At 37.7% G+C, this 26,806-nt stretch overlaps 3 protein-coding genes across 9 annotated transcripts; 1 reads left to right on the top strand and 2 right to left on the bottom strand.

Annotated features, from left to right (window-relative positions):
- Positions 1-126: 126 nt before the first annotated feature.
- On the bottom strand, positions 127-13,312 carry LOC131791866 (tetratricopeptide repeat protein 28-like). Of its 7 annotated transcripts, none has more exons than XM_066167706.1 (8): positions 13,163-13,312; positions 10,411-10,494; positions 8,351-8,479; positions 8,132-8,260; positions 7,724-7,794; positions 7,125-7,235; positions 2,885-5,033; positions 127-1,811 (listed from the first exon to the last, which is right to left on the bottom strand). In XM_066167706.1, exons 5-8 carry the CDS (start codon positions 7,778-7,780, stop codon positions 1,714-1,716), a joined length of 2,415 nt encoding a protein of 804 aa, XP_066023803.1. In that variant the 5' UTR covers positions 7,781-7,794; positions 8,132-8,260; positions 8,351-8,479; positions 10,411-10,494; positions 13,163-13,312; the 3' UTR covers positions 127-1,713. The 7 variants fall into 7 exon arrangements, with proteins under 7 accessions (XP_066023803.1, XP_066023802.1, XP_066023808.1 ...); XM_066167705.1 differs by having other exon boundaries at positions 8,351-8,404; XM_066167711.1 differs by having other exon boundaries at positions 7,134-7,235; positions 8,351-8,404.
- Positions 13,313-15,862: 2,550 nt separating this feature from the next.
- Positions 15,863-17,617, top strand: LOC131784484 (uncharacterized). Its single transcript, XM_066166388.1, has 4 exons — positions 15,863-15,935; positions 16,444-16,678; positions 17,019-17,119; positions 17,427-17,617. Exons 1-4 carry the CDS (start codon positions 15,863-15,865, stop codon positions 17,615-17,617), a joined length of 600 nt encoding a protein of 199 aa, XP_066022485.1.
- A 1,117-nt stretch (positions 17,618-18,734) lies between these two features.
- Positions 18,735-25,515, bottom strand: LOC131784466 (cyclic GMP-AMP synthase). Its single transcript, XM_059101276.2, has 3 exons — positions 25,433-25,515; positions 23,134-24,181; positions 18,735-20,399 (listed from the first exon to the last, which is right to left on the bottom strand). The coding sequence occupies exons 2-3, from the start codon at positions 24,176-24,178 to the stop codon at positions 19,354-19,356; spliced, it is 2,091 nt and encodes a 696-aa protein (XP_058957259.2). The 5' UTR covers positions 24,179-24,181; positions 25,433-25,515; the 3' UTR covers positions 18,735-19,353.
- Between the last annotated feature and the right edge of the window lie 1,291 nt (positions 25,516-26,806).

Here is a 26,806-nt window from a genome sequence, read left to right as displayed (position 1 = left end):
AGTATTATTTCATGGGAAAGGTGCACGAAATATTTTTATTTACGATGCATCGCAGCGAGTGAATAAAAATCGTCCCAGAAATTTCCATGCTATGATGTTTTTATTTCATACCTACTGAAATTTTTACTAAACAATTAACACTTTTCAAAGATTGGAGGAATGGTGAGGAAAATAAGAGGAAAATAAGACGAAAAGGCTTATACCATGCCATGAGCGGCGAGGAAACGTGAGGCTATTGCAGCACCAAATGCAAGGGCCTTCGATACCGATTTTGGTCTTTTGTTGGCTACTGACACCATTTAGAATTATAGCTGAGATTCGACCCAGTTTTTTTAAGAAAAACCGTTGGGAACTTTCCGTTAGTCAGCTACATTCCTAAGCAAAATTGTTTTCTGACGTTTGTTGCTCTTTTCTCCCAGTTGGAACCAAAGATAAAACTTTTAACTGATGACTGCTTCTTAAACTCTTAAGCTATGCATTAAAAATGGTTATTACAGTCTCTGCTTCAAGAGGTTCATGCTCATTTACAAACAATTTTTCAGAAGTTAGATCGTTTACTCACTTTTCCTGGCGATATAATACAGATATGCTTCCCTTAATTCTCGTTTCTTTGCTTTCGTTTCACGAAAACAACAGTTACATACACTTCACTTATTTCATCACAAAATTTAAGAGTAAATTGACCTGCCATTAGCAGATTACTGGTTAAAGCGGGTCAATCACCTGCAAAGGATTTACCTAATTATTCCATTGCCTTTGATAAAGAAGCTAAAGAGACTGAATACTAGAAGTTAATTAAGGACCTCGAAAGAAAGCTGATAGAAGAATAAGTGAATAGATAAGTTGTGTATAATTACATATTTATTTGAGGACAGGAAGAACCATATTTTTGAGTTCCATATTTTTTTCGAAAGATAAGTCAATTTCTCATCATTAAACTTAAAAAAAAAGGATAAAAAGGTCCTTGATAAAAACCAAAAGACTGAAAAAGCGCAAAACTTGTAATTTGTGATGATTTCTAAACAAAGAAAAATAGCGCGCATGAGTTTTCCTGGTGGAGGCACTCGAGAGGCTTGGAGTAACCTGGATAAGTTCAGGTCAAAAGAAGCCGAAAGTCGTCTGTCGTCTTCAAGAACGGAAAACCCCACAGATTTTCAGTATCGGTTAGAAACAAAACCATTGGGTGATTATTAATAGAAAAGTGATAGTTTATATGCTACACCCACATATACACGCGAAATCTGACACCTTTTCGCTCTAAGAACGAAGTAAAATGAATTTTATTCGGTTGGATATAACTAGATAGATAGATAGATAGATAGATAGATAGATCAATAGCTGGATAGCTGGATGGATAGATAGATAGATAGGTCAAAAGATAGATAGATGGATGGATTGATTGATAGATAGATACATGTACATAGGTAACTTTCTCAAGTCGATTGTCACAGGTCTTTCACAACATTAAGAAGTAATAAAAATATTTACAATACTGGTACTAATTATTAAAAATATCTATTTCTTAACTGCTTTTTAAATTGCTGACTACTGGCCGCAGCACATTATACCACTGTCATTTTGGGCCTGGTGATTTATGCAAGTAAAATCTGATAGGCAGAGTCATCACACACATCTTAATTGTTTAGTTAATGAGAACCCATAAGACGAATATAATTCCAAAAGCCTAGTTTGTGCAACCTGGTCTCGCGCCATTTACACCTTAATCAGGTCTCGTTGGTTTCTCTGTCGTTCTGGCTCAACAGCGACAGGGTGCGAAGCTGAACTGTCCTCCGCGTCACCTTCTGCATGGTCTGAAAGGAAAACAAAAAGAAGCTGTAGAGAAATATGGGAGAAGGACTGTGGCCATGGAAAGGCTGTTTTACTCCTTAAGAATGTTATGTAAAATTTTTAGGGTAAGTAAGAACTTTATCATCTAGCGGTGATTATTTTCTAACGTCAGACACTATTGTTTGTGGATGGCATAGCTGTTGAAAGCTGTCGTGGTCTACTTTGTTTCTTGAAATCAGGCTGTCTAGAAAATATTCAGAGTGTGCGTTGGTGGTGGCGGACGACAGAGATCGCAGTAAATGAGCTCTAATTTTTAAGAATCGTTCCTAAACTATTTGATTGTGATGTATCTATATTGTTATTAATAAATAAAAGAAAGAGATAGACTCCAATTCAAAAACCTTCGAAGAAAATCAAATTGTTTTCAGCCAGTCCAGAAGGCGTTGTTACAAATCGGAATATTTATATAGTGTTGCAGTTCAGGGATGCAGCGGTCAGTGAACGCTATACTGGTATCATCAGCTTATATTCGTATAGTAGAATATCGAGTCTTATCGGCAAGGTCGTTTATGTGTATTGAAAAAAAAAAAACCCGAGTGTTGATGCGCGAAAGCCGAGGAGGGACTTCAAACAACAGACTTCAGACTTCAGACTTCCTACTTCCGACAATTTATAAAAAAAAATTTTTTGGAGTCTGAAGTCCGAGGTCTGAAGAATGAAGCCTGAAGTCTGAAGTCTAAAGTCCTCCTCCGCTTTCGTACGATTGTCAGTCGGTTGGTATTTATTAATATTTTTTTAAACCACGCTACAACTTAGCCTCTAAAGCCAATATCCTGTCATTGAAAGTTGTCAATCTACCTTATCAAAGGCTGTCCTTAGATCCAGGACCAATCTTCTCTTATCAAGACCACATCTATTTTAAAGCCGCTATGACTGATAAGATCGAGCTGGGCAATGACTTGATTGACTGCTTAATACAGGTTCGACTGTATAGCTCTCAATGATAGATTTCATGCTGTTTTTTCTTCTTAAATTTGTAGGAAAATGAGTCATATCTGCTTGTGCTCAATGATGTGGTAAAAAGGTGTTTACTTACCCTGCAAAGCACCGGTGTCAGGCATCACTGTCTGTTCTGGTTTCAGAAACATGTCTAAGGTAACATCGTCCCCAATGAGTACAAATGGAGCCCAGTATTTAAGTTCACAAAACTCAGTTGAGTTTCTGAAACATTCCATGGCCTTGTTTAAGGCCTTACTAGCGGTGCTTCCTTCCACCAACTCTTTATAGAATTCTTTCATAAACATAAGTGTGGCTTCATCATCGATCGCACCCAATGACACCAAAACAGAACGAGCTCCAGCGGCGATAAAAGCCCGTGCAATGCCAATGTTACCTTCAGACATAAGCTTTCCATGCCCACTATGACAACAGCTCAGAACAACCAGTCTTGCTCTCACTCCAACAGTTAGTACCTCAGCCATCGTTAAAATGCAGTCTTCCTCTTTTGCAATGTCTGAAGTCCTCTTAGGGTTGGGTGCCAACAAAACCTCACCCGCTTGTGCCTCTCCGTGAGCTGCAATGTGTATTAAGGCGACAGAGTTTAGATGTTGAAGCACTACCGCTTTTGTCGCTTCTTCACCGATAAGGGGTTTAATACCGGTCCATCTTCCGATCAATATCACTTCCTGTCTTGCAGCGGGAAGTGAGTCTATCTTAATGGGTTCACCGCGGAGTAGAATTTCCCCGTTGAAAGTATCTCCCACAAGTAGACCATCACTATTACAGTGATAGTCCTGAGGAGAATCAGCAATTATTTTCATACTCGTCAGCGACGGAAAGAGTCGAATTCTAAACAGTTCGAAAAAGTACTTCGACTGAATAGATTCCCTGAGTGCGGCAAAGGGAACAAAGTACAAAGGACCATCAGGGACAATGACAAGTTCTTCTCCCTGCAAGAAGTCTGATATTTCACCAAAAACCAAGCGGTGAATTAAACATAAGGACGATGAAAGTTCCTTATCATGATTACTTGATAACATAACAGGCGATCTTGTCCCACCCATTGCTTTCCAAAAGGCTTCAACATCTTGAGCACTATCTATTGTCCTCTTGACAAACTGAACCTTTTGTCCTGCTTTCGCGGGAAGAAGCAGCCAGATGTATATTTTGTTGCCATCAAGTTGTAATACAACTGTGTTTGTGGAAATCCAATTAAATGTATCATTCATCAATGCCTGTGTTGTTGATAGCGAGTGAAAGGAGCCGATTCCATAACGTGATCTCAAAATGTCTACCAGAGATTGGGCACGTCCATTTTCCGCCGCGACAAGAGCCTCTGAAACCTTATTTAGTTTAAGTAGTGTTCTACATAGGGCAGTGTTCACACATTGTTGCGCATCGAAAAAGTTGATTTTCCATTTATCTTGGAAGAAATTGTTCTTTTTTCGAGGAAGATGAGCTCGTATCTCTTCAAAAAGCTCCACGCTTGACCTGTAATATTGCGCAGCCTCTGTTAAGGACTCTAGTGATTCAAAATTACGACCTAGTTCATATTTCGCACGAGCTTCATCAGTTCTCCTTCCCTCCGTTTTAGCAATACTCAGTTGTGTTTCATGATATTCTATGGCTTTTTTGAACTCGTGCAGACTGTGATGGACTCTCCCTAAGTTTCCATACGCCTTTATCAATTCATTCCTCTCGCCAATTTCACAGATAATCGAAAGTTGATTGTAGTAATATTCTATGGCTTTTTCTACTTCACCAAGGCTATGGAAAATACTGCCAAGTTGTCCATACGCAAAGCCCTCTTCTGATCTATCTCCCAACCTCTTGGCAATAATCAAGTGTTGCTCTTGGTATTCTACAGCTTGTTCATAACCACTGAGGTACTGAGAAACACTACTGAGTCTTCTATAGGCTTGACATTCCCATTCCATGTTACCCAGTTCTCTAGAAATTCTTAAATAAAGCTCGTAGAACTCTTTAGATTGGTCAACCTGGCCAACGCTGCTGTAAGCATCCCCAAGTTTGCAATACGCATGCCCCTCGCCAATGCGGTCTTCCAATTCTTTGCAACAACCCAAAAATTGTTTGTAATAGTCTATTGCTTTTTCAAAGTCGCTGAGCTCCGAATACTTATCACCAAGGATGAGATACTGAGCACCTACGTTCCTTTTGTTCCCTACTTTTTTGGCAATATCGAGGTTTAGCGGATTGAAGTTTTTCTGACAGTGGTACTTGTTTTCCTGTAAAATAGATAAAACTGAATCATTTCGCTTGTATTGATCTAGGTCCAGTTGTCCAAAGGGTGGATAACGTTATCCAGCAGATAAATCGCTGTCCAAAGAATGAATGTTAACAAAACGTTCCTCAGTCGCAATCCATCGGAAAGAGATTTATCCAGTGGATTGCTTTATTCTAGACCCTTCAAACAACCGGGGCTGGTGAAGCCGATTGCGGCCTTAAATATTTCATTGTAGCAAAGCAAAATTCATACGGGAAACTCCTTTCAGAATACTGAAGATACAGTCGAGTCTGTATGAAGCGGTAGCCCACGGAAAATGGCAGGGTGACCGCTAAATACCGATTGACCGTCTGATGCAGTTCCACGAGGTATAATAGAGAGATTTAGATCCGTGTTCACCGCAAACGTCAAACCGCGGTCAGCGGTTTGTAGTTAGAGGTTAGAAGTTCGAGACTTTCAGCTTCTTAGATCAACTTTTTATTTCGGCGATCATCGGTAACGAAACTATTTTATAAAAACGAGACTTTTCCCGAGTAATATGCTATCCTTTTTAAAGTAGAAGGATAGCATATTACTTGGGTGACGTCTTTTTTTTTTTTAGGATAGTTCTTAACTTTACAGTGGTTGCGAAAAGAAACTCGCAACTAGTATATTTATTTAGGTAATACCGCACGTTTGTCAAATTTTCAAAGTTTTGAAAATGTCTTCTATTGAATTAGTCCATGAAGCTTTTAGCTATTTTTCCTGAAATACATTCATTCGAGGGAGTGTTATGCAAAACGAAAAATAAAAAATTCGATTAAGTGGGACTGTCTGTCGATCCTCAACCCTCTCAGAAATAAGCTCTTAATGTATAAAAAAGGGCGCAAAAATACCATTAATATTGATTTCGGAAAATAAACATGAATTAAATTTTTCTTTAAAGGTTATTCTTAGTTTTATTTGGGTGGTTTCCTTAAAGCGATCGTTGAATACAAGTGGAGGATAATACTAACACGCTTTTGGGACTCAGTAAAGAGGTGACCACTACTGTTTAATAGAGGTGACCGCTCTTTTCAGGTGAAAATTACATATCTCCTACTGACAGACTTCGAGGGCCGTACAGTAAGTTACGGACCGAGCTTTTCCCGCTCGGATTTATAGCCCAAGCGCGAAGCGTGCAGGCCGTAAATCGAGAGTAACTTACGGTACGGACCGAGAAAAACGAAGTTAGTAAGATTTTCATTTTATCTCTTGTTTTATCTGTTATCAAATCCTAAGTACAAGAGCATTTTATTGCCTTCCAATATAAACCGGACTTCGAGTCGTCAAAACATCAAAATATTCGTTGAATATCCACTGTTCCAAAACAAACTTTTGAATTTAGCGGGCTGTGAAATACGGCCCGCTGAACAGACCAATCATAGCGCACGTACTAACCGATTTATATAATAAAAAAATTTGAGGAAAAAAAATATCGGAACTTTGATAACCGACCGTTTAGTACAGGGCGACTGCTTAACACGGTGCCCTTTAAGACTTGAACCCTTCGATCCTACTAACCTTCTGATATCACATTTATATTCAATGGGGCCTAACGAAAAAAAAGATATATTAAAATGGCTGACATGCCCTTTTTCGAGTCAAGTGTGAGCGAATCTTCTGATTATGATTAGTACATGTTTCCTTGAAAACGATTCATAGTTTTTTCTTTCTTGGCCTGTTTTTCTCAAAGACGCCAAATAAATGTGAATAACTCTTTACGATGATTATCCAACATTACCCAAAAAAAAAAGGTTCATCTGGGTTAAGAAAATTCAGTTAAATCTTCATGTAGAAATAATAAAATGTCGACTGAGTTTAACACATGTCAAAAAATAACTTTGTGAAGAGTATGTAACTCCAACCTTAGCACACACGTGATGTTCATTTTCGATGTAAATCTCTTATAAAACAAACAAACAAACAAACAAAACAAAACAAAAACAACTAATCAAACTGAACATGAACGAGAGAAAATGATAGAAAACTTTTTCTCTTGGTGTCAAACCGAAAAATAAGTCTTCACTCCCTTAATGTGCTGCACATGTACGTTCTGTGTCTTTTCAATCACCTTGCTTACCACGTTGGTCTCAATATCTGCCTTTTTAACAGACGGCTGTTGAGTTTTCTTTGCCTCGATCTCAGTTTTCAGTTCTAAGAGCCTCTGGTTTTCTGGGTGAATCTTTTTTAAAGTCAAGATGTATAACGTGACAAGACATAAATCTGACGATAATCCATGAAGAGTAATTCAAATGAAGTAGAGCACAGCCGTTTGACCTCTCGTGACGAATTAAAAGAAAAAGAAAAAAACGACTAAAACAAATACGAAAATAATTTTTAAAAAATCAAGCAAACAAACACAATCAACAAAATGGTTTTCGTTTTGGTTTATCAGTGTGTATATCTTGTTTATGTGGTCTTTTTAATTTATAAAAATGAAAACTTGAAGTTTATACAATTTGATTTTGTTTTTACCATTTGATTTTCATACGAAGATGGTTTTGTCTTTTAAAAAAAAGTAAGAAGGTCAAGAGTCTCAAAGATATTTTAATCCCTTAGAGAGCTAGAGACAGATACTTGCAATTTTCACTTCACATATTTTAGCAAAACTGAGCTGAAAAATTTCCTTTTACAACTTTCACTTAAAATGTATGAGCATATTAAGGATACTTCTTGTCCCTCGCCGCACCAGGTGGCGATTGCTTCTATGTCAAGATTACGCGTCATGCAGGCTTCTGATGCTGAGGATAGAGACATTCGTAATGATAAATTAAAGCCGGAATATGGAGATCTTTTTTAATCCGCAGAAAGCCTACAGCCCTTTCTCCAAAATCAGTGAGTCGATGATATGTTAAAAAACTGGATCAAGTTAACAGCTAACAAGAATCATATGTGTGATTGACAGATGACGGACAATCCGCCGTGCTCTTTCCTTGAGTACTGCGTCTAGCACATAAGTGAATGGACCTAGGGAGCGTCCATTGCACGTGGTAAGTGGAAAAAGAAGGGGAAAGCAACAATAACAGTCTGACATGTCTTGAAAGAAATTGCAAAAAAAAAAATAAAACTATTACTTACCCAAATGATAATTTACTGTTTCTCTGTTTAAGTTAATATTTATCCCTTCTGTGTATTACTGGATAGTATTTCGATATTTTCCTTTGATTAATGCTTCATCACCTTGATTGCTGAATACTTCTGTTATTGCTGAAAGAAAGAAATTATTTTTCTATAGTAATAGTCTGTAAATAAAATGTTTAATGTTAAGGAAGAAACACGATCAAAAGATCAACGTACCAAAATATGTTTGTCCTCTTTTTCATTTTCCTTGTAAACATTCGTTAACTATGGCTTAAAAAGAAAGAAAAAAAACACGCGTTCCCTTCGGAGTACCACTGACAGAATGCTCCACCAAATCCAGAGTAGCTAAATATGTATGTGTTCAATTATACCGAAAACAATTTAATTAAACCGAACGTAGAACAAAACAATGATGATACTGGGAAAGAAACAACTTACTTATTTACTCGATCGCAACAAATGCCAAGTTTTAATCATACTCAACACTCTAAGAATACAACAATTAAATTGTTCAGTGCGTTAAACGTTAAAGGTGTTTGTAGCTCCTAATTCGTGCCTACAGTTTGACGTCAATACCCGGGACATCGGCTGTACGCTTTGTCGAAAGAGAACTGGTCGCCGTTTCTATACTGGCATATTTTGCAAACCAAAATTGCTGAGTAATGGTCACTCTTAACTCGAAACAGTCGGTGATTCTATCGTTTTTCGGGTGTATTGTAATTTCGATCGCTAAAGGTGTAATTTCTGTTCGAAGAAAACCTGCCTCATTGTCTAACTGGATGTTTACTCGGCTTGATTACTAGAACATTTGTGGAATTTTCATTGGAATACCTGTAAATAAATAGTTCAATGTTATGCTTGTATCGTTCTGCGAGCTACGTAATAGTGCTTTATCCGACTAGAACTTTACACTCCGCATAGCTAACATTATCATTTGTGTCTCGATGGAATTCCGAAAATGAGGATTGTTAGGAATGCCCGATGTGTATCGAAGGAATCGCTTTAACGGTAAATCCTTGACATATTTATAAGCTGTAAGCGTAGAAAAGCTCTTTTTCTAGCACATCACAGATTATTATAAAAGGAAGGGGATTTCACAAAACTGACAGAATCATCGCACACTATATTGTATGGGTTTAACGACATTAAGTATGTATGGACTTTAAGCGCCTATGAGATGAATTTCTTTTTGGCATTTTCTGGTTAAAAGCTGTATATAAAATTAGAAATAATCGGCCTTAGCGCCAATCGAGTTCTCCTTGACCATTTTTTTAAGCATTGAAAGTACGATTGAGCGGCCAAAAAGTGTCCCCATCGAGCGCGCAGCGAAAACGATCATGTTACATAGCTGTGACGTAAAAACCGTGAAGACGCTTCTGCAGCTACGGTGGAGAAAGGGGAAATGTAGAAGAAAGGACGAACGTATTGCACGGATCGCCAAATGATGTTAGCTACAAGAATAGGACATATACACCGGGGTATTCCTATACACTTATTTCTAAAGGATGTAGCCGTATGGCGAAAGTGGACGCGTTTCGATTGTTGACATTGAAGAGATTTTACTTTTCGATGTCGAAAGATTTGTGTCAAATAAGAGTTTTCACAGTTTTCTACCTTATCATCCTCTAACTTGTTCCCAGTCCATGGGACACATTATAGAGAAAATAAGGGCACCTTAGGGCAAAAAAAAACTGAGTTTTAAGCTTTCCTGATATTGTTCTTCTATGGGAGTTAGTTTGTACATATGGTAAGCTAAATATTTATGCAAAAAAATCGTGTCACTGATAGGCACTTTAACGATCGACAGTCGTTGTAGTTTCCCTTTATAGCTTGTTATAAACGCGCTAATACTCTAACATTATCCCCCATCTGTACACTTTTGTGTCTGTTAATGACAATGATAGTATTAACTGGAACTTCAAACCATTTCTCATTCCCGAATGTCACGAAGTCATTAGAATACAATTTGCGCGATTCTGATCATGTACTTGTTGCATATTAACTAAACCATATAATAAAAAAAAGTTTATTAATTAACTAACTCGTCACACGTGATTGAAAAAGGGCATTTCACAAAACTGACAGAATCATATCGTAAACTATTGTATGGGCTTGTTGCTCTTATGATTATTATTTTTTCCTTTCGCGTAAATTTTCCTTGCATTTACTTGTTCAGTGCCACCTGCCACTGCTTTTTAAAGGTTCTTTTCCATCATCCTTTGTAGAATGATAGCTGAATAACAGGTAAATTAAAACTATAATTGTTAGGGAATTACCTTATGTCGAGAGTTCCAATTCCGTCCTCACAATTCCTGTTGAAGAACTGTTACTCTGTACCAGCTCGCACGATTGTAACTTTCCTAGTGAAGCAATAAATTGTGACGCACTTAAATGATGTGTTTGAAAGCAAAATTGTTTGGCATTCCGTGAGACAGATTGGGTACAACTAAGAGCTAAATGGACTTAGATAGGCGATATGACCCATTGAAAGGTAAGACGGGGAATCCCCCGCACCGCACTGTTGTTTCATGCATACGGAACAGTCGACTTCCGTTATTGCGGACACGGAGGCATGAAAGTGTCCGGATTTCCGTAAGAGCGAGAGTCCTTAAAAACGGGAGTTTATTTCAGTCGTTTCTCTATGCGTTCGCCGTGGGAGATTTTGTCCGCAATATAGCAAGGTGTCCATAGGGCGAGAGAGTCCATTGTATTTCGACAGGACCTCTTGATTAAGTTGGACGAACGCGATGAGCCCATCACTTATAAGTGATTTCGATTAATATTAGCACATTTCACTAGAGAAGGGTTTAATCTGTTTTCTAGCCACATAAACTATCGAGAGGGTACGATTAATGGGTCCATTTAGATGAAGTTTATCGCCACAAGATTACAACATTTGCAGAAGAGTCGGAAGTCCTTTCGTTTTATAATCATGAGCCCCACACAAAGAACGCAGGATTAACTCTGTTATTCAATATCCTATGTTTGCCTTCGAATTTTCGAATCGTCATAGTGAAGTATTTTTCGTTCATGATCTGATATTTTAAATCATAAAATGCTAAAGCGTGCAAATACAGTCAGCGCTATGTTTATGTGTTTGTGTTTTTCGAAGTGTCAGAAGGAAAAGTACGGAATACGTATTTATGATTTGATATCAGGTAATATCTCGCATATCCTAGAGAATAGAAAACAACGACAGTCGCTGCAGACCTTGTCATAAAATGTAATAGTACTCAAATATTATGCTCTATTCGTACATGCTGATGTAGTATTACCTAAAACTTAAACCATTTCTCGTCATGTTTGTCACGAAGTCATTACAAAACAGTAGATGCCCTTACAATATGTTTCTTTTTCTCTCTGACCTTAGTGTTTAAAATAAGGAACAGTGGGTCGGCTTCGCAGTTTTAATTAAAAGTCAATGTATATAATAAGTATCTGTCTACTTTGCAGGCGGGTCAGAAGTCCTTCTTATTTTGTCTCATTGTGTCAGCACGACTAGAAGTAGGGAAACCCCCTAATTTCATATGCTGTTTTTGCTTTCAAATTTGTGTCACACAAGGGTACGTGGGATGATTTCACAATAAACTATTGCAGCTTGATGTTCTATTTGAATATCAATTAATACTAATCTGTTCATAAGATTAAAAGTTGTATCAATATCTATTTGAGATCATTCGGTTCCACATCACCTCAGCTGGTCCTCGAATAAGGAGAGGAAAGGTTTATACTGTTCTGCAAAACGAAACGAAACTGACGAGACGAACCAGGCGAGATATTGCTGATATATTTTGTATAAGGTAAAGATAACTTTCGCAATAATTTTGGAGCAATCATCAATTAACAAGAAGGATTTTTATTCATTTCGCAAAGTAGCAATTTAGAAGAGTTTCTATTTTGCGAAATCGACTAATAGTCCATTTCGATCACAAAATAGTATCTCCTAAAATTACTATTTTGCGAAATATCTTTCAATACGGTTAAAGAAATAAGAGGAGACTAAAATCTTTGGTGATATACTAATTTGTAATGTTCAGATGTATCTCTGTGACATGAAAGAGGTCACGTTGTCACCGCAAGGTGAAAATAGTCTGCATTATTCCTTTAAAAAGTTTAAAAGCTGATAGAAATTAACGAGGAAGGAAAATTAGTCATTCAATTCGTAGACTGACATACGAAAACAATGTATTCGGTCTTACCGAATGTTGACAATTCCTACTGAGAATATGTTGCTCCCTGATAGTTTAATGGAGCTTTCCCAAGTGTAGTAATTAAGACTGGACCGCTTGAACCAAATGCGGGCTTTCAAGACAGACTTGTTGCAAATTCTGTGTAAAGGAGAGGTTACTGGAACGACTTAAAGTAAAACTGACTCATATAAACAGATATGACGTACTGGTAGACGAGTCGGGGAATCCCCTGAAAACCCCCTAATTTCATATGCTGTTTTCGCTTTCAAATTTGCGTCACACAAGTGCAAGTTAGATGATTTCACGATGAACTATTGCGGCTTGATGTTCTATTTAAATATTCCATGAATACTCATCTGTTCACAACATTAAAATCATATTAATATTATTTTCATATCCTTTAGTTTCACATCACTCCGGCTGGTCATCCGAATAAATATGGATGTTGTTACTTTTTTTAGCTTACTAGTCATTCGCGAACAATTTGTTGTCCGCGACAAAAAGCGACGTATAAGAGATTTGCAAGAATCAAATAAAACAAGAAAAGTCAATTCATCAGGGGTTGTATGTACAAGCATTGCAAATATAGATTCCTACGAAAAATTAACCAGAGAAACAGTCTAACGGAGGCATGCATGTGAGTATATCTTGGCCCAAACAGAGCGTCACGAAGTAGCGATTCAATCACGCTCGCATGCAAGGCTTTGATTTCAGACAATGAGTATCATAACTGGACTCTCCAGGTTTCCTTACAATGTAAATAAGTAAGAAGCTAATAGAAATTAACGATCATTCAATTCGAAGACTAGCACACGAAAACAAATGTATTCGGTCTTACCGAATGTTGACAATTCCAACAACGTCCTCACAATTCCTATTGAGAATATGTCACTCCCTGATAGTTTATTCAATGGAGCTTTCCCAAGTGTAGTAATTAAGACTGAACCACTTGAAATAAATGCGGTCTTTCAAGACAGACTTCAGCAAATTCTGTGTGAAGGAGAGGTTACTGGAACGACTGAAAGCAAAACTGACTTATATAAACAGATGTGACGTAATGGTAGGCGAGTCGGGAAAAATCCCTTGCACTGCATTTTTTTTTCCAACTCAGCGTATTATTTTGGGATGAGAATAGGAAACTTTGTAGATAAACCGGTAGAGTATCCACCCTTCGTGCATAAACTGTTTAAAGAGAAGATGAATTGGTCAGTTTCAGTTGCCCCCCTCAACAGTAACTATAAATCATTAAGATTAGCAATTCCTTTCGTTTTCATTCATATCACGTGCCCTTTACAAAGAACGATGTTACTAAAAGCGGAAATGGGGAGTGGGGAATGGGACTGGGGAATGGGACTGGGAGTGGGGAATGGAAAGGTAGAATGGAGAGTGGGACACGGGGAATTGGGAATGGGAATATGAAATGGGAAATTGAAAATGGAAAATTGTTTTTTTCTGCGTGGGATGTTCTTTTTGAGTGTTCTCTGGGACGACTTTACGAAAAACAAATATTTCCCTTTCGTCTGTCGATCTGTTACAAACAAAAGACGCTCTTTCAGCTTGAATTGAATTTTAAACGAAGACTTATCGCAAGGTTTGAAAATTGGGGAGTATCGCTTGGGTGATATCCATGGATATCCCCCAGTTTTAGGTAGGTAATATTCGTTAACGTGAAGTGTTTATACCAGTCATGAGCAAGCAAAAATATTTGATGGATCATAATAGAGGATATACCCCAGGTGATATTCATTAATTTTCAAGCTCTACGTACATTACGATAAGTCGATAAGTCCTCGTTAATTTAGCCCTTAGTTAATTTAGGGTGAGAGAGTGTTTTGTGGTTGTTAAAAAAAGAGGGGAAATGTTTGTTTATACATAAAATCGTACTAGTGAACACTGAAAAGAGAACATTCCGCGCAATGAATGGTTAACTGTTCGTAAACATTTGTTATGTAATGTTGCAAATTATTTGAAGGATAATAAACAAAATAGCCCCCTTTTGGCACAGAAATATACACGATTGTTCACACTTCAAGGGCGAGATTACTCATGTTTGCGGGGAACCCTTTGGAAGTTCAAGAGTTGGCTGCAAACTCGCATCCAATATTCGTGCAATTTTTCATCTGAAACCTCGTTATCTATTCGTTATCTGCTAGGCGCGTCTTTTGGTCGTCAAAGTAAAATTATTCTTTAATATGATTTTTCGATTTCTCAGCAGCTGAAAGTGAGAAAAGTGCTTTCTCTCGCCGAAATTTATCTCTTAAGCGAACCTCTATCACTTTCAAAAAAAACTATGGGTTCGTTTGTCGATCGGAGTTGAATAGTGACTTGGAATCTGAACAATTCAAGCATTATTCGGTTAACTTCTTTGAAACTTCTAGTTCGTTAATATTAAAATAAGCATTCAAATGGCCCTTTCATTAATCTCAGCATATTTAATTTACCTTATTACTTGTTTACTGATGAAATGAACAAGATTTAGTTTTAGAACATTCTTTAGGTGTCATGTATCACTTCTTTCTTTATCATCAATTTATTCCGTTCCTCAAGTTTTGCCTACGAACGTTTTTGAAAGTGAGTGGATATCGGTAATCGCCGCTGAAAATTTTCTTTTCCGCATATCAAACAAAAAAAAAAATATTGCACAAAAATAAAAAAAGGAAATTAATTTCTCCTTTTCAATTTCCCATTTTATTTTCCCTTTCCCCGCTCCCCATTCTCGCTTTTGAAAACATCCGTTGCAGGAAGTGCCTTTCGTCAAACATCAACAACAAAAACAAGATAAAAACAATAAGCGGATCTGAGAAGCTTCATTCGAGCGAAAAAAATACACAGCAACGATGAAAAAGGATACGACCTATGGTAACTTTTACTACAATACATCAAGTATTTCCGCTCAGATTTACCGCGCAGCAGGCTGATATTCTCGAGTATTCGCAAGTTTCTATTATAATAAAGATGATTCGCGTCATCAGCGCATCTTTTCTGTTTTCACAGAAGGTCTTCTTTTTACCCACACAATTTAAGAAAAAGTTTAGGATTTAGCTCATATTACAATCAGTTCTCAATGTCCTAGAAATTGTAGATGAATTTATAACAAAAAGCGTTTAACGTGTTTTTCAAAGTTGCAGGAAAAATAGACACTATGAATAGATATAAATATTTGATGACATTGAAAATAACAAACTCGTTTAAGTTTCCCAAAGCGACTTTATTATTTTTTAAAGCAGCTGTAGCAACCGTGTCAATAAAGTTGTTTAAGAAAATCGTGCGATCTTCTTCTACTGAGCAAACAGGAGAAATGACTAATTTACGAATTGTGTTATTTCAATCAATCCTGGCGTTACAAGTTCAATTTTTGATGACCACGCGGCAATGTGTATCTACAAGTTCGAAATATGGATTTATCTTGGTAGGATCTGTGTTTAAATCGTTCCCTTCAGAAAGTCTTCATCTTTGTTATATCACCTGCCAAAAAAATCCGGTCTGCCAAAGTTTGAATTACAACGCTGCTGAAAATGTCTGCGAGCTTAGCACAGAGATGAGCAGAAGTCGACCTGAAAACTTTCAGCAAAGGAAAATGTTTGTCTACGCTGAGAAACTCCCTGATCTGAGTAAGTAGAGAGTCTTTTGCACGCGGTGATATGATAATAGACTTCATTAGGATAAGAAATACTTGTTGAACAACTGAATCACTAACAGACTAATCTCAGCAGTCCTTTGGTTAGCTACTGGTTCAATTACCAAACCGAATCTTTTCAAAATTGGCTAATGCCGAAGAGATTCAGTTTCATTCCTCGATTGTAATGTATGTGTTAAAAGATAAGGAACTATCCAAGTGCAGACATCGTCTCTTTTTGATAGATTCACGGTAGATCAACATATGAGCTAAATTCCTTTTTCTTTATTCAGTTTCACTGTCTGATTCTAGGACACCCAAAAACATAACATTGGAAATTAAATTCTCGCAGGCCTTCATCAGTTACATGACTGATGAGCGGCATCAAAGAGCGAAACATTTGCTTTCCCAACGAGTGTTCCATCGGGTTCTCGCCTTTTGTCAAACCGCACTTTAATTTAAAGGATGATATTTTCATCATTGTCTGAAAATCAAATACTTAGGATGGAAAAGAATCACTAAGTCATGGATTGACAGCGCGCTCACGGGAGGAGTTACATTGACCTACGATGAAGAAAATAATGGGCTCACCATTTCAGGACGAGTGACGTCATCTGGCTGTGGATCTGCACCACCGTCTGGGGCCTTGACTCTCATTAAAGGATACTGGACAATGATAAAGTATACCCAAGAATTTCGCGGAAGATCGTCATGCTGGAGCATTTTTGGCGATGAATGGTAAAGATTATGAATAATTCATCCGAATACTAAACAAAGATAATATACATAAAGAAGCAATTTACGACTTCACGACCAAGGGGGAAAAAATAGCTTGACTGTTTCATTAAGCTTGCTTGAAAATTTCAAACATTTTTTTATCGTTTTTGTAAAAACAAAAAAACAAAAAAAAGTTAAAACGAAAACAACAAAATTCAAACAAAAAAAGTAAGAAATAATATAAGGACTCGAACGTCACGTCTTATTTTTTATCTTCACTGCCTTGCAATTATGATGTGTCAGGGGAAAACTTTTCGCGTGAAACATAGCAAACGAATGAAAAATTCGGCCTCAATTTCAGGTACGCTGGACTGTATATCTCCAACACGTCGACAGGATTGTATCCGTTCAATGCAAAAACAGGAGACGTCATTACAGATGAGTACCGCATGGGTTTAAACTGTAAGTGGTATTTTCTTTTGCTGAATTAATTTTAACGGAGGAATTAAATTTTGAATTTCCCGTGGAAAACCTTAGTGAGGCGATATTTGTTCTTGAGGTGTGTTTAAGGTGGAATTGACAATTCGGGTGTTTCATTTTCCCTGGATCACAGAACTGTTTCATTTTAATTAATAGCCCCTTTTTTTTGTCCCACACGCGCTCTATAAATAATCCAAAATCAATTGTCCGAACAGAAAAAAATGAAACGATTTGAAGGCAAAATAAACAATTTAGACAAGCTGAGATTCATTTTTTTTGTTTGCCGCAGCACATGCATTTGATGGAAAAACTAGAAGATGCGACAATTTGGCAACAAATTTCTGGAGAAGTCAACAGGGCTTGCGGCACGCAGCGGTTGTTCTCAGAAGAAAACCGATGACAGAGAAGGCTGGAATTTTCACTGGTACCTCGTGCGGGAGACCATCATACAAGATCAGGGATATTTATGTATACTTTTAGATTATCTTCATTACACGGTGGACGCTGAATTTCAAAACACACCCATCCATTTGGTCTCTTCTCTATAACAGAGAAATTGCATATGATGTAGGTTGAAACTAAAGCACTATTAAACAAACTTTTCAATGGCGTTAAGCGCTAAAAGCCGTTAAACAGCCTGAGCCTTAAGGCCCAGGCCCTTAAGGCCCAGGCCCTTAAGGCCCAGGCCCTTAAGGCCCAGCCTGGACCTTAAACATTGACAATTTTTAACCGTTAGTCATAACGATAGTCGTAATTTCCTATCTTCAATGTCATTTTGAGGTAACCGATTACCGTTAAATGGAGAAAGATGTAACCGTTAGCTTTAAAAGCCACCATCCCATTTTGCCCTTCTTAAAGTAAAAAGGAAAGTAACAAAAGTGGCCAATCAGAGAGGAAGAAACTATTGCTAAGAAAAAGGCACCAACAGTAACATGTAACATGTTGCAGTTTATGACACACAGAAGAAGTGTATGATGTGCAATACTTTCACCTTTCATCATTTATGTAGGATATTTGTAGTTTTTCGTTCATCCCATTCATATTTAGCAAAATTCCGTGAAAAGCAAAAAAAAAAAAAAAATAATAATAATAAATAAATTCAGAAAAAACTAAAGTAAACATCTTTTATATCATTGCAGAGGATAAAAAAGGGAGATATGATTTTCAGCTGAATTGTTGATATCACATCGCCGAGGTTTCTGTTTATTTTGGCCTTGACTCATCTATAAATGAGGGATTCAAACTCGATGGTATTTCTGTATTGAGTGCCTTGTTTATCTGCCGGTTGTTCCAATAAAAACCATTTCTCATTCCTGGTTTGTCTAGTTATAAAAAACATCAAAAAAGTCACTGATTACCAAGTTTAATGGCCGACACAACTTATCAAACAGATCTTAACTTTTGGTGTCTATATATCTTGAACACAGTTCTAAACTAGTCAAGATTAGAATGTTGTATCTGTGTTATTAGACTATTCAAATATTAAGATGATGTGATAAGTCAGTTACGAATCAGATCTCTACCTAAAATGCTCAATGTTCAGCGGGAGTCAAGCAGAAAAGTAGATATCGTTTTTGGCGCGAATAAAACAGGGTTGCCGAAGTTACCCAATAATTTTGTTTAGCCTTTCTTCGCTTTCCAGAATCCTTCTCAAACGATTTGCCATCTCCTTGACCAACTCTTCCTTTAATCATCCACAAGGTTTGCATCGGTCAAGCAATAGTGAGGAAGATTTCTCCTCTCCATACAGATCCGCAATGCTTCAAGAAATTTAATTAAATGCTTCACGCGTCTCCGCACACCCCATCTAGGCCTCGTTTCTTTACGAAGTGGATAAAGGCGGTTTTCAAGTGTTAGAGTCCATGGTAAGGATCTCTGCCGTCTTTGCACGATGGTCTTCACGGTTCTGGAGAACTCGTGCTTGCAGCCATGGTCTTCTCTGTCCTTGAACTCCAAGAATTCCTTCGAAAGCGACTGGCTCCAAAGGTGCACTTTGTAAAGTGTTCAGATGTTTAGTAAACGACCTAGAATTAGCTATAGGTTCGCGAGTTAATTCCATGTTATTGAGAATAAAAATGACTTGTTAATTAAGCTACAATTTTTATGTCCACCAAAAAAGATTCCTGAGTACATTTAGCCCAAAACAAGGCACTTAATTAATATATGTCATGATACTGACCATTGACACTGCGAGAGAGACCACCGGGAGTCTGAAGCTACGCAAGAATTTTGTTCAGCTTCACTTCGATGTCTCGGATACTTCTCAAACGCCTCGCCATCTGTTCGACAAATTCCTTTGTGAAATCATCCAGAAGGTTTATATCAGGCAACCAATAGTGGGGAAGGTTTTTGCTTTCCATAAGATTCTCCAATTCTCTGAGAAATCCAAGGAAATGTTTTCCCAAGGCGTCTCTGTTAACCCAATTCTGACCTTCTCCCCTTATATAGTGCATGAAGGCGGTCTTCAGGTAATATGACTCCAGTGGTAAAGAATGCATTACCGGCCTCTTAAACATGGTCTTCACGATTCGAAGGAGCTCGTGCCTACAGCCATGGTCTTCCCTGTCCATGAACTCTAGTACTTGCTTCTCCTGTAACGAAAACGACTGCCTCCAGAGAAGCCCGTGGCTTAACACAAATCGCTTTCCTTTAAAAGGCTTGGGCACGTACCACATTTCAGCGAGTTGGAAGCAAGGGACGAGATCAACTGATACAAATTTTTCATCAGATCCTTTCCTGAAAATGTCCACTTGGACTGCTGGCCCGTGGTGACGCACATTTAGATGCACTTCTGAGAATTGTGATTTAGAATTGAATTTATTCACTGCTCGGCAAACAAGGCTGTAGGTCCAACGATCTCGGAGAATCCTGGGGTCAATATGACTGTCAGGACTCAAATACTTATGGAACATCGAGCTATTTGCCCTGAGACGGACATATCCGGGTACCTCGGATTCTATGACCTCAATTTCTGAACCTGGCGTTCCCAGCACTACCATAATATCTACTTCATCAGCGGCTTCTGTCTTCAGCCTCTCATAAAAACTTCCGGTGTACTCAAGATTTAAAATCGGAAGTTTGGATTTTCGTCGACAGTACTCTATGATTTCGCCTTCAATGTAATCTTTGACCAATTTTCTGGTGCGAGTCATGTTTTCGTTAGAAATCTTCACGTATTTTTCAGAGAAATCATGAAGTTTCTTCGTTAAAGAAGTGGCGTCTCCTCTCTTTACCTCGGCTAATGTCATCAGTGATCTGTGATCTGACGAATAAAGAAAGCTATATTGATGGCATGTAAGATAAGTGTATTTAATACTGTTAAATGCCAGCGGAGTCAGTGTGCTTATCAAGTAATATATAGAACATTCATTCCCTCTTTCTTCATCAACCCTCAGATGTACACAGGTGGGGGGATGGGAAGTTAGCTTTTTATCTCGGAGACATATTTGCTGTGAATTTGGCGTGATCAGCTTATAGATATAGTAGTTATTTAAATTACAAGGTGTGGTTTAACGGTTGATATGAGATACGAGAACGAAAAGCTGATAAGTATAGTTAACCTAGTCTTTATATTCTGAGTCTTATTTTCTATTTTCTTGTCAAGTTCAACAGCTACTGTTCTTTTGACAAGCTAAAAATAATAATGAAAAAAGTATATAGTCCAAAAGTTCTTCCAGTTCGATGACGCCACTGAATCCCACGAGCGCATTTTGCATTTTCCCATAATATCTACATCACCTTGCAGACGACATAACAGGCTATCTATTTAAGGTAAAAACTTCTCAAAATATAAAAATAAAAAAAAATCACTGAGAATTCTGTAGAAAATCATCGTGTTGGAGCATTTTTGGTGATCTGATGCATAAGGAAAACGATATTTGTGTCAATAGAATATGAAAGATGGAAAACGACATTGATGGCTTGTAATGCAATTAGTGCTCTTCGTGAAAGCGAGCCGAGTCAGAGTGCTATATTACTTCTGCTCAGGAAATAATACAGAATACAATAATAATTTCCCTACCTTCCTTCCTAAACTGCATCCTTTTATACCTTACTTTTATTCCCTGCCCTGCGTTAACCGCATAACCCGACCTAAACCTCTCTCGCTTCTTCACTCCGCCGCTACAATCGCGTCGCTTACTATTACGCTCAGTTTTACAACCTGAGCGCCTGAAGCATTTTCAAATTCTTCTTCCCAAGCAAACTGAAGATGCTTGTATATATCCCCTAACAGAGCATGTCGGGGCGCGTAGAAACACTGGCTCACGCAGACACACCGACATAATTTCAGGACTTTCATTTCAGGCAATGAAAGCCAAAACAGCTCTCTCACGAGTGAGGCTTTTCCTGCATTAAAGCATACAAATAATCGATTCTAACGAAGAAATAACAGTTACTTACTCAGTAGGTTGATCGTTTAACCAGGAATAAATGCTTTCGGTCTTACCTTTAGTATGGAAATTTCCGATCCTAATTGACTATTCCTACAAAGAATATGTTGCTCTGTAATAGCCGCTGAAACTTTTCCAAGTAAATGAATCAAGACGGGAGCAATTAAATACCGCCTCTAACCTCTAAACTGTGGCGCATTCAGTCTAACCGACGAGTGAAAGTGAAACGGACTAAATAGGTGGATGCGATGTAATAGAACCGAGTCGGGGTTTCCCCTGCATCATACTTTTGTTTTCGATCCATGTTAAAATATTTACATCAGGGTAGATAGCATTTCGACGAAGAAGTTTGAATCTGCCGTCTTGTTTCATAACAAAACTTCAAAGAAAGGTCAGTGGGTCGGTTTCAAATATTATCTCAAGGTATGCGTCTCATAAGTGCTTGCAAATCAGTGAGATTTGCTGAAGACGCGGAAACCCGTATGTTTTCGTGTCATAAACACCAAAAATAGAAATAGGTAAAATCCCTTCATCTTGTATGCACCATTTTGTTTTCGAGTTTTCGAATTTTCGAATCTCTTGGCAAAGAGGTATCCCTTTACGATCTTGATGTTTATAATCTCCTCTGAAAGCAATGATATCTACAATCGGAAAACATGTCATTCTATTTTTTCACGACAGAATAAGTCAATATTTAAAGGACTCTCAATGTAGACATGACAGATATGACTTGTGGTTGAGGTATTGTGCAGATCTTATCGCAAAATATAAAACGGCAAAAGTTGCTCGTAAAAATGTAGGATCTTTTTCTTTTTGACTGAAATGCGTATAAAATAATGCTCAATTAGGGTTTTTGATCGAAAAATATTGCATGGAAGTTTCTGGCATACGAGTAAATGCAAATCAACCAATCATATTATTTGCGTGAGGACAGCAAGTTCTTTGTTTTGTTTAGTTTTTTTTTGTGCCTGTCGAAGCGGAAATGGCAAGAATTTGGGAAAATCCCTCACAATGTGATAACAGGTATTATTCTGTCGCGACCCCGTTATCTTCCAGAATAAGATAAATAAATAAGAAAGCTTAGGGCACTTTTTCCCTTTAAGAGTTCAAAAAAGCAAGGTGATTTAAAGTATTTTATTAAGTCTTTATGGAAAAAAATATAAACACTGTAACTTGATTCTCAAATCGTATAAACATTTCTTCTTGTATTTCCTTTAAAATTAAAAATTGCAATGATATAATTCATTTGAAATTCACACAAGGAAAAATACTCAATGTCACGATTTTCAGCTTGCATTATTAAATTCATGCATGACCTGAAGAAACTGACTCATGGTTATAGCTTCAAGGGAAAGACATAAACGAATAGATAAATGAATAACAAGAGAAGAAAACAAACAAACAAACAAACAAACAAACAAAGAAGTGGAAAAGAAAATATAGGAAAACTTTAACCTACCCAAGAATTCGATTTGTTCAGGTAAGTTTTGTCCTAGTTTACAAGTAGCTTTTCTGTGACAGAAACTTGGCAATGTAAATCATGGATCCACTTAGACTTCCAAAAGTTATGGTATCAGGATAGGTGATGGAGACTATTTATCTATGAAAGAATTTGATTCCGTTCTACTTCACTATTTAGGATTCTCCTCAACCGAGCAGCCATGTTTCTAATCACTACTCCGCCAATGTCATCTAAAATGTTTACACCGTCCAGCCAGTAGTGTGGAAGATTTTCTTGCTCAAGGGAGTTTTGCAAGTACCCCAGAAATCCAACGAAGTGATCTCCAAGCGATGTTCGCGTATTCCAATAATGGCGCTTCTCTTTGATATAGTGCATGAAAGCTGTCTTCAAGTGGTATGACTCTAATTTTCCAAGGGAGGATCTTTCTCGATTAACGATGGTCTTTACTATTCTGAGGAGTTCGTGCCTACAGCCATGATCTCTATCCATGTACTCGAGAAGTTGCTTCTCTTTCAAAGAAAACGATTGCCTCCAGAGAAGACCAGAACTTGAGACGAATCGTCTCCCACTGTACGACTTTGCCACATAGTAATTATCCGACCCGATTTGAAAGCAAGGAACGAGGTCAACAGATAAGAGATATTCGTATGGTTCCTTCTTAAAGATGTCTACCTGCACAGCGGGTCCGTGTTGGCGCACCATCATGTCCAAGTCAGATCTTGGTACTCTAGCTCTAAAGTCGTCAACTGCTTTGTCAACGAGACTGTAGAACCAGCCATTACGAAGACGTTCAGGATTTATGTAACCTTCAGGACCTGCGTATCGGCGGAATTTGGAATCGCTTCTCGCTTTAAGTCGGACGTACCCTGGTACATCCGAGTCCTCGACCATGACTTCTGGATCGCCCCATAACCATGGCGTCGAAGTTTTTAAAACCACCATGACATCGACTTCATCGGCAGCTTCAGTTTTCAGCCTTTCATAAACACTGCCAGTATATTCAAGTCTCAGAATCGGAAGAGTAGACTTCTTTCGACAGTACCACATCACTTGGTTTTCAATGAGGTCCTTGACCAGCTTTTTGCTGCGAGTCATATCAGCTTCGGAAATCTTTACGTGATTGGCCAAAAACTCACGAAGTTTTGTCGTTAAGGTAGCATCTCCTAACAACAAGTTCCAAAGCCACATGATCTACATGAAATTCGTAAATAAAGCAGAAATTCATGAAATAGAATGCAAGTGGTTTTTCGATTGTACTTCCAATCATACTACAAGTAAAGGTGACTGGTTAATAAACTTTTGTCTCAGATTATTGTTCGGTTGCAAAATGGTATCTAAATTAACCAAAAAGTGGAAGGTTTTCATTCAGTCATTCAGTCATTCAGATATTTTCGCCAAACATGCTGCAAATACAGTTTTACCTGAATCAAGGATCATTTATCACCAAGAGATTAACTATAAAAAGTAGAGGTTAACTATAAAAAGTGTGCGTAATGTTTTAGTCACAGACTTCTGTTGTTAAAGAGAAAACAAAAGAAGAATAAATAATACATTTTTTGTTAAATGAATGGCGAGGATACTTTCTCATTTTCCTTCAACCTGAGTCTCAATTTTTGTCAACATTTATCTTAAATAGTCCTGAAAAGTCCCAATATGCGAGGTTCTTAGCCTAATTGTAGCCGTACCCTCCCCCGTAAGGTGAAACGGAAGCTAGGGAATTCCGCTCCCTCGCTTCCGTTTCACCTGAGGGGAGGGGGGGGGAGCGAACACAGTAAAACCTTTCATCGATGGGTTTCTCTAATCTTGTCGATAAAATAGCTTTTGCTGACTTAAGTTTTTATCATGTTACAAAATTTTTAGTCGTGGGCTTAACGAAGGCAGTCAGGGGAATCCTTTCTCAAACGTAACATCGAATGTTCGATGTTTTGCTACCAAAGTATGGTAATTTTTCAATAAAACAGCAAGCAAAATACGTTGAAATCAACATTGTTTTGATTAGAATTTTCGACCCAGTTCTTTTGTTGATTAATTTTGCATCTTAAAAACTGAATATGAATATACAAAGTGAACAGCTAAATTATCTAGGAAATTGTTTTTGCTGAACGTGGCTATATCAAAGAATGGATGCACTTGGCAAGGTTGGAGAGCACGTGGCAAGCTTAAAAGCGGTCGAGATCAAATCTAGCTTTTTTCTAGTTTTTCGAAACAGGTTTCTATAGCAATTCTAATTTTTAACTTGAAAATGTGAACTCCAATGAGGCTGTCTCAATTGGTGTAAAACAATATTGACCATTTAATTTAAACTGGACTAGAGCTTTGCAGCAAATTGTAAATGTAAACGTTATGCTTTACACGCACAACCGTGCGTCCACAGAGATTTTGATATTGGCTCAATTAGATAGGACAAGCGTGTGCGTTACGTTTCAACGAAAAATATCTCACCTGAGTTTTAGAAGCTTCAGTCTGTTGGTAAGAAATCAAGGTCTAAACCACAAAGAGTCGAGCGAACGAGCAGAGCAAATAATAACTGATGCAAATTTGACACGTATCTGAAATAATGAACCAATCAAATCCATATTTTGGAGAGGAACCACATCCGGTTGATTTCCGCGAAAGAGCTGTGACATAATAAGAGGACAATGAGAACGTGGCAAATTTAGAATGAGTTAAAAATGGAAAGTTTATAATAGAGCTGCCATAAAATATCACCGACACGTTATAAAGATTTTTGTCTGATATCCTTTTTTTTATTCGCCTACTAAGAGAAAAGCTTTTCAGGGTTTGCTCTGACTTCTTGGGACCAGCTCGTTAAAGGTGTCTTAGGAGCTCAGGATCACTTCCGCCTTGAAGTCTAATACATTTCTAGGGAGAACTGAGAGGAACCACATCCGGTTGATTTCCGAGAATAAGCCGTGACATGTAACAACAAAATGACAGAACCAGTCGGAGAAGGAAGGAAAGGAACTTTTGTAATACTGTCGTAAAATATATTTTCAACATATATAATAATTTTTAGAAGTAAGGTTTGACTATGATTATTGATAATTGTAAACTTGCTAAGTTAAATGGCGTACAATTTTGAGTGCGTGTCTTACAATACTGATAAGCAAGTCTGGTTAACACTTCGATTTTATCTGTCTACCATCTTTCTTTTCAAAAACTTCTGATTATTCTCTTCAAGAGACCCAAAGCCTTCGCGTACTAAGCAAATAATCACTTCAGGCATTCTTCTACTGATCTCAAATAGAAAGGCTTGTATTATTTATTTGTACTTCCAATTAGACTTACTCTAAACTCGCAGTCTAACGCCACGGACGTGACAAAGTCTAACTGAATTTGCTTCCTTCCAATTAAGTGAAAGGAGATTTTTGTTTTTTTAATCCATCAGTATTGGCGAGTATGGCGCCAACCATTAACTCTCTGCGAACTTTCAAAGCTCAGGTAAATTGTGACCTCATTTCAACCTTTTTCTCTTTTTACAGCGATCTTCGCTGCCCTCGCAAAATAGAAGAAAGATTGGCATAAATTGCATTGATTCGCATGACGCTTACATATCGAAATGATTTATTAACTGTTGGCGAAGAATCTAATTTTATCTCTTGAGCTAAACACTCAGACGACAAAATCTGGATCGGACCGGATCGGATCACGGACTGGTTTACGGATCGGATCAAGAATGGAAGTTTTTTCGCCCCAAAACCCCTGTAGTCACTTTCAAAAGGCTCTGTCAAGGATTGTTATGTAGTGCCACCATAGACAAACGCAAGCGAGAGGCACGTATGATTTCATCAGTCAGCTATTTTTTGGTTTGTTTTC

This window comes from Pocillopora verrucosa, chromosome 5 (genome assembly GCF_036669915.1).
Source record: "Pocillopora verrucosa isolate sample1 chromosome 5, ASM3666991v2, whole genome shotgun sequence".
Lineage (NCBI taxonomy): Eukaryota > Metazoa > Cnidaria > Anthozoa > Scleractinia > Pocilloporidae > Pocillopora > Pocillopora verrucosa.
Note: the sequence above shows the minus strand (reverse complement) of the source record. Positions and strands in the feature narration are given on the sequence as shown.

Coding starts and splice junctions, on each gene's coding strand:
- LOC131784466 (XM_059101276.2), bottom strand. CDS start 24,178: ATGTGGCTTTGGAACTTGTTGTTAGGAGATGCTACCTTAACGACAAAA. Junction 20,400..23,133: donor AGAACGGAATCAAATTCTTT/CATAGATAAATA, acceptor TTTATTCGTCAG/ATCACAGATCACTGATGACA.
- LOC131784484 (XM_066166388.1), top strand. CDS start 15,863: ATGAGCAGAAGTCGACCTGAAAACTTTCAGCAAAGGAAAATGTTTGTC. Junction 16,679..17,018: donor AGCATTTTTGGCGATGAATG/GTAAAGATTATG, acceptor CCTCAATTTCAG/GTACGCTGGACTGTATATCT. Junction 17,120..17,426: donor GTACCGCATGGGTTTAAACT/GTAAGTGGTATT, acceptor TGTTTGCCGCAG/CACATGCATTTGATGGAAAA.
- LOC131791866 (XM_066167706.1), bottom strand. CDS start 7,780: ATGACGCGTAATCTTGACATAGAAGCAATCGCCACCTGGTGCGGCGAG. Junction 7,236..7,723: donor GGTGCGGCGAGGGACAAGAA/GTATCCTTAATA, acceptor ACTTTAAAAAAG/ATTCACCCAGAAAACCAGAG. Junction 5,034..7,124: donor AGACCAACGTGGTAAGCAAG/GTGATTGAAAAG, acceptor TCTATTTTACAG/GAAAACAAGTACCACTGTCA.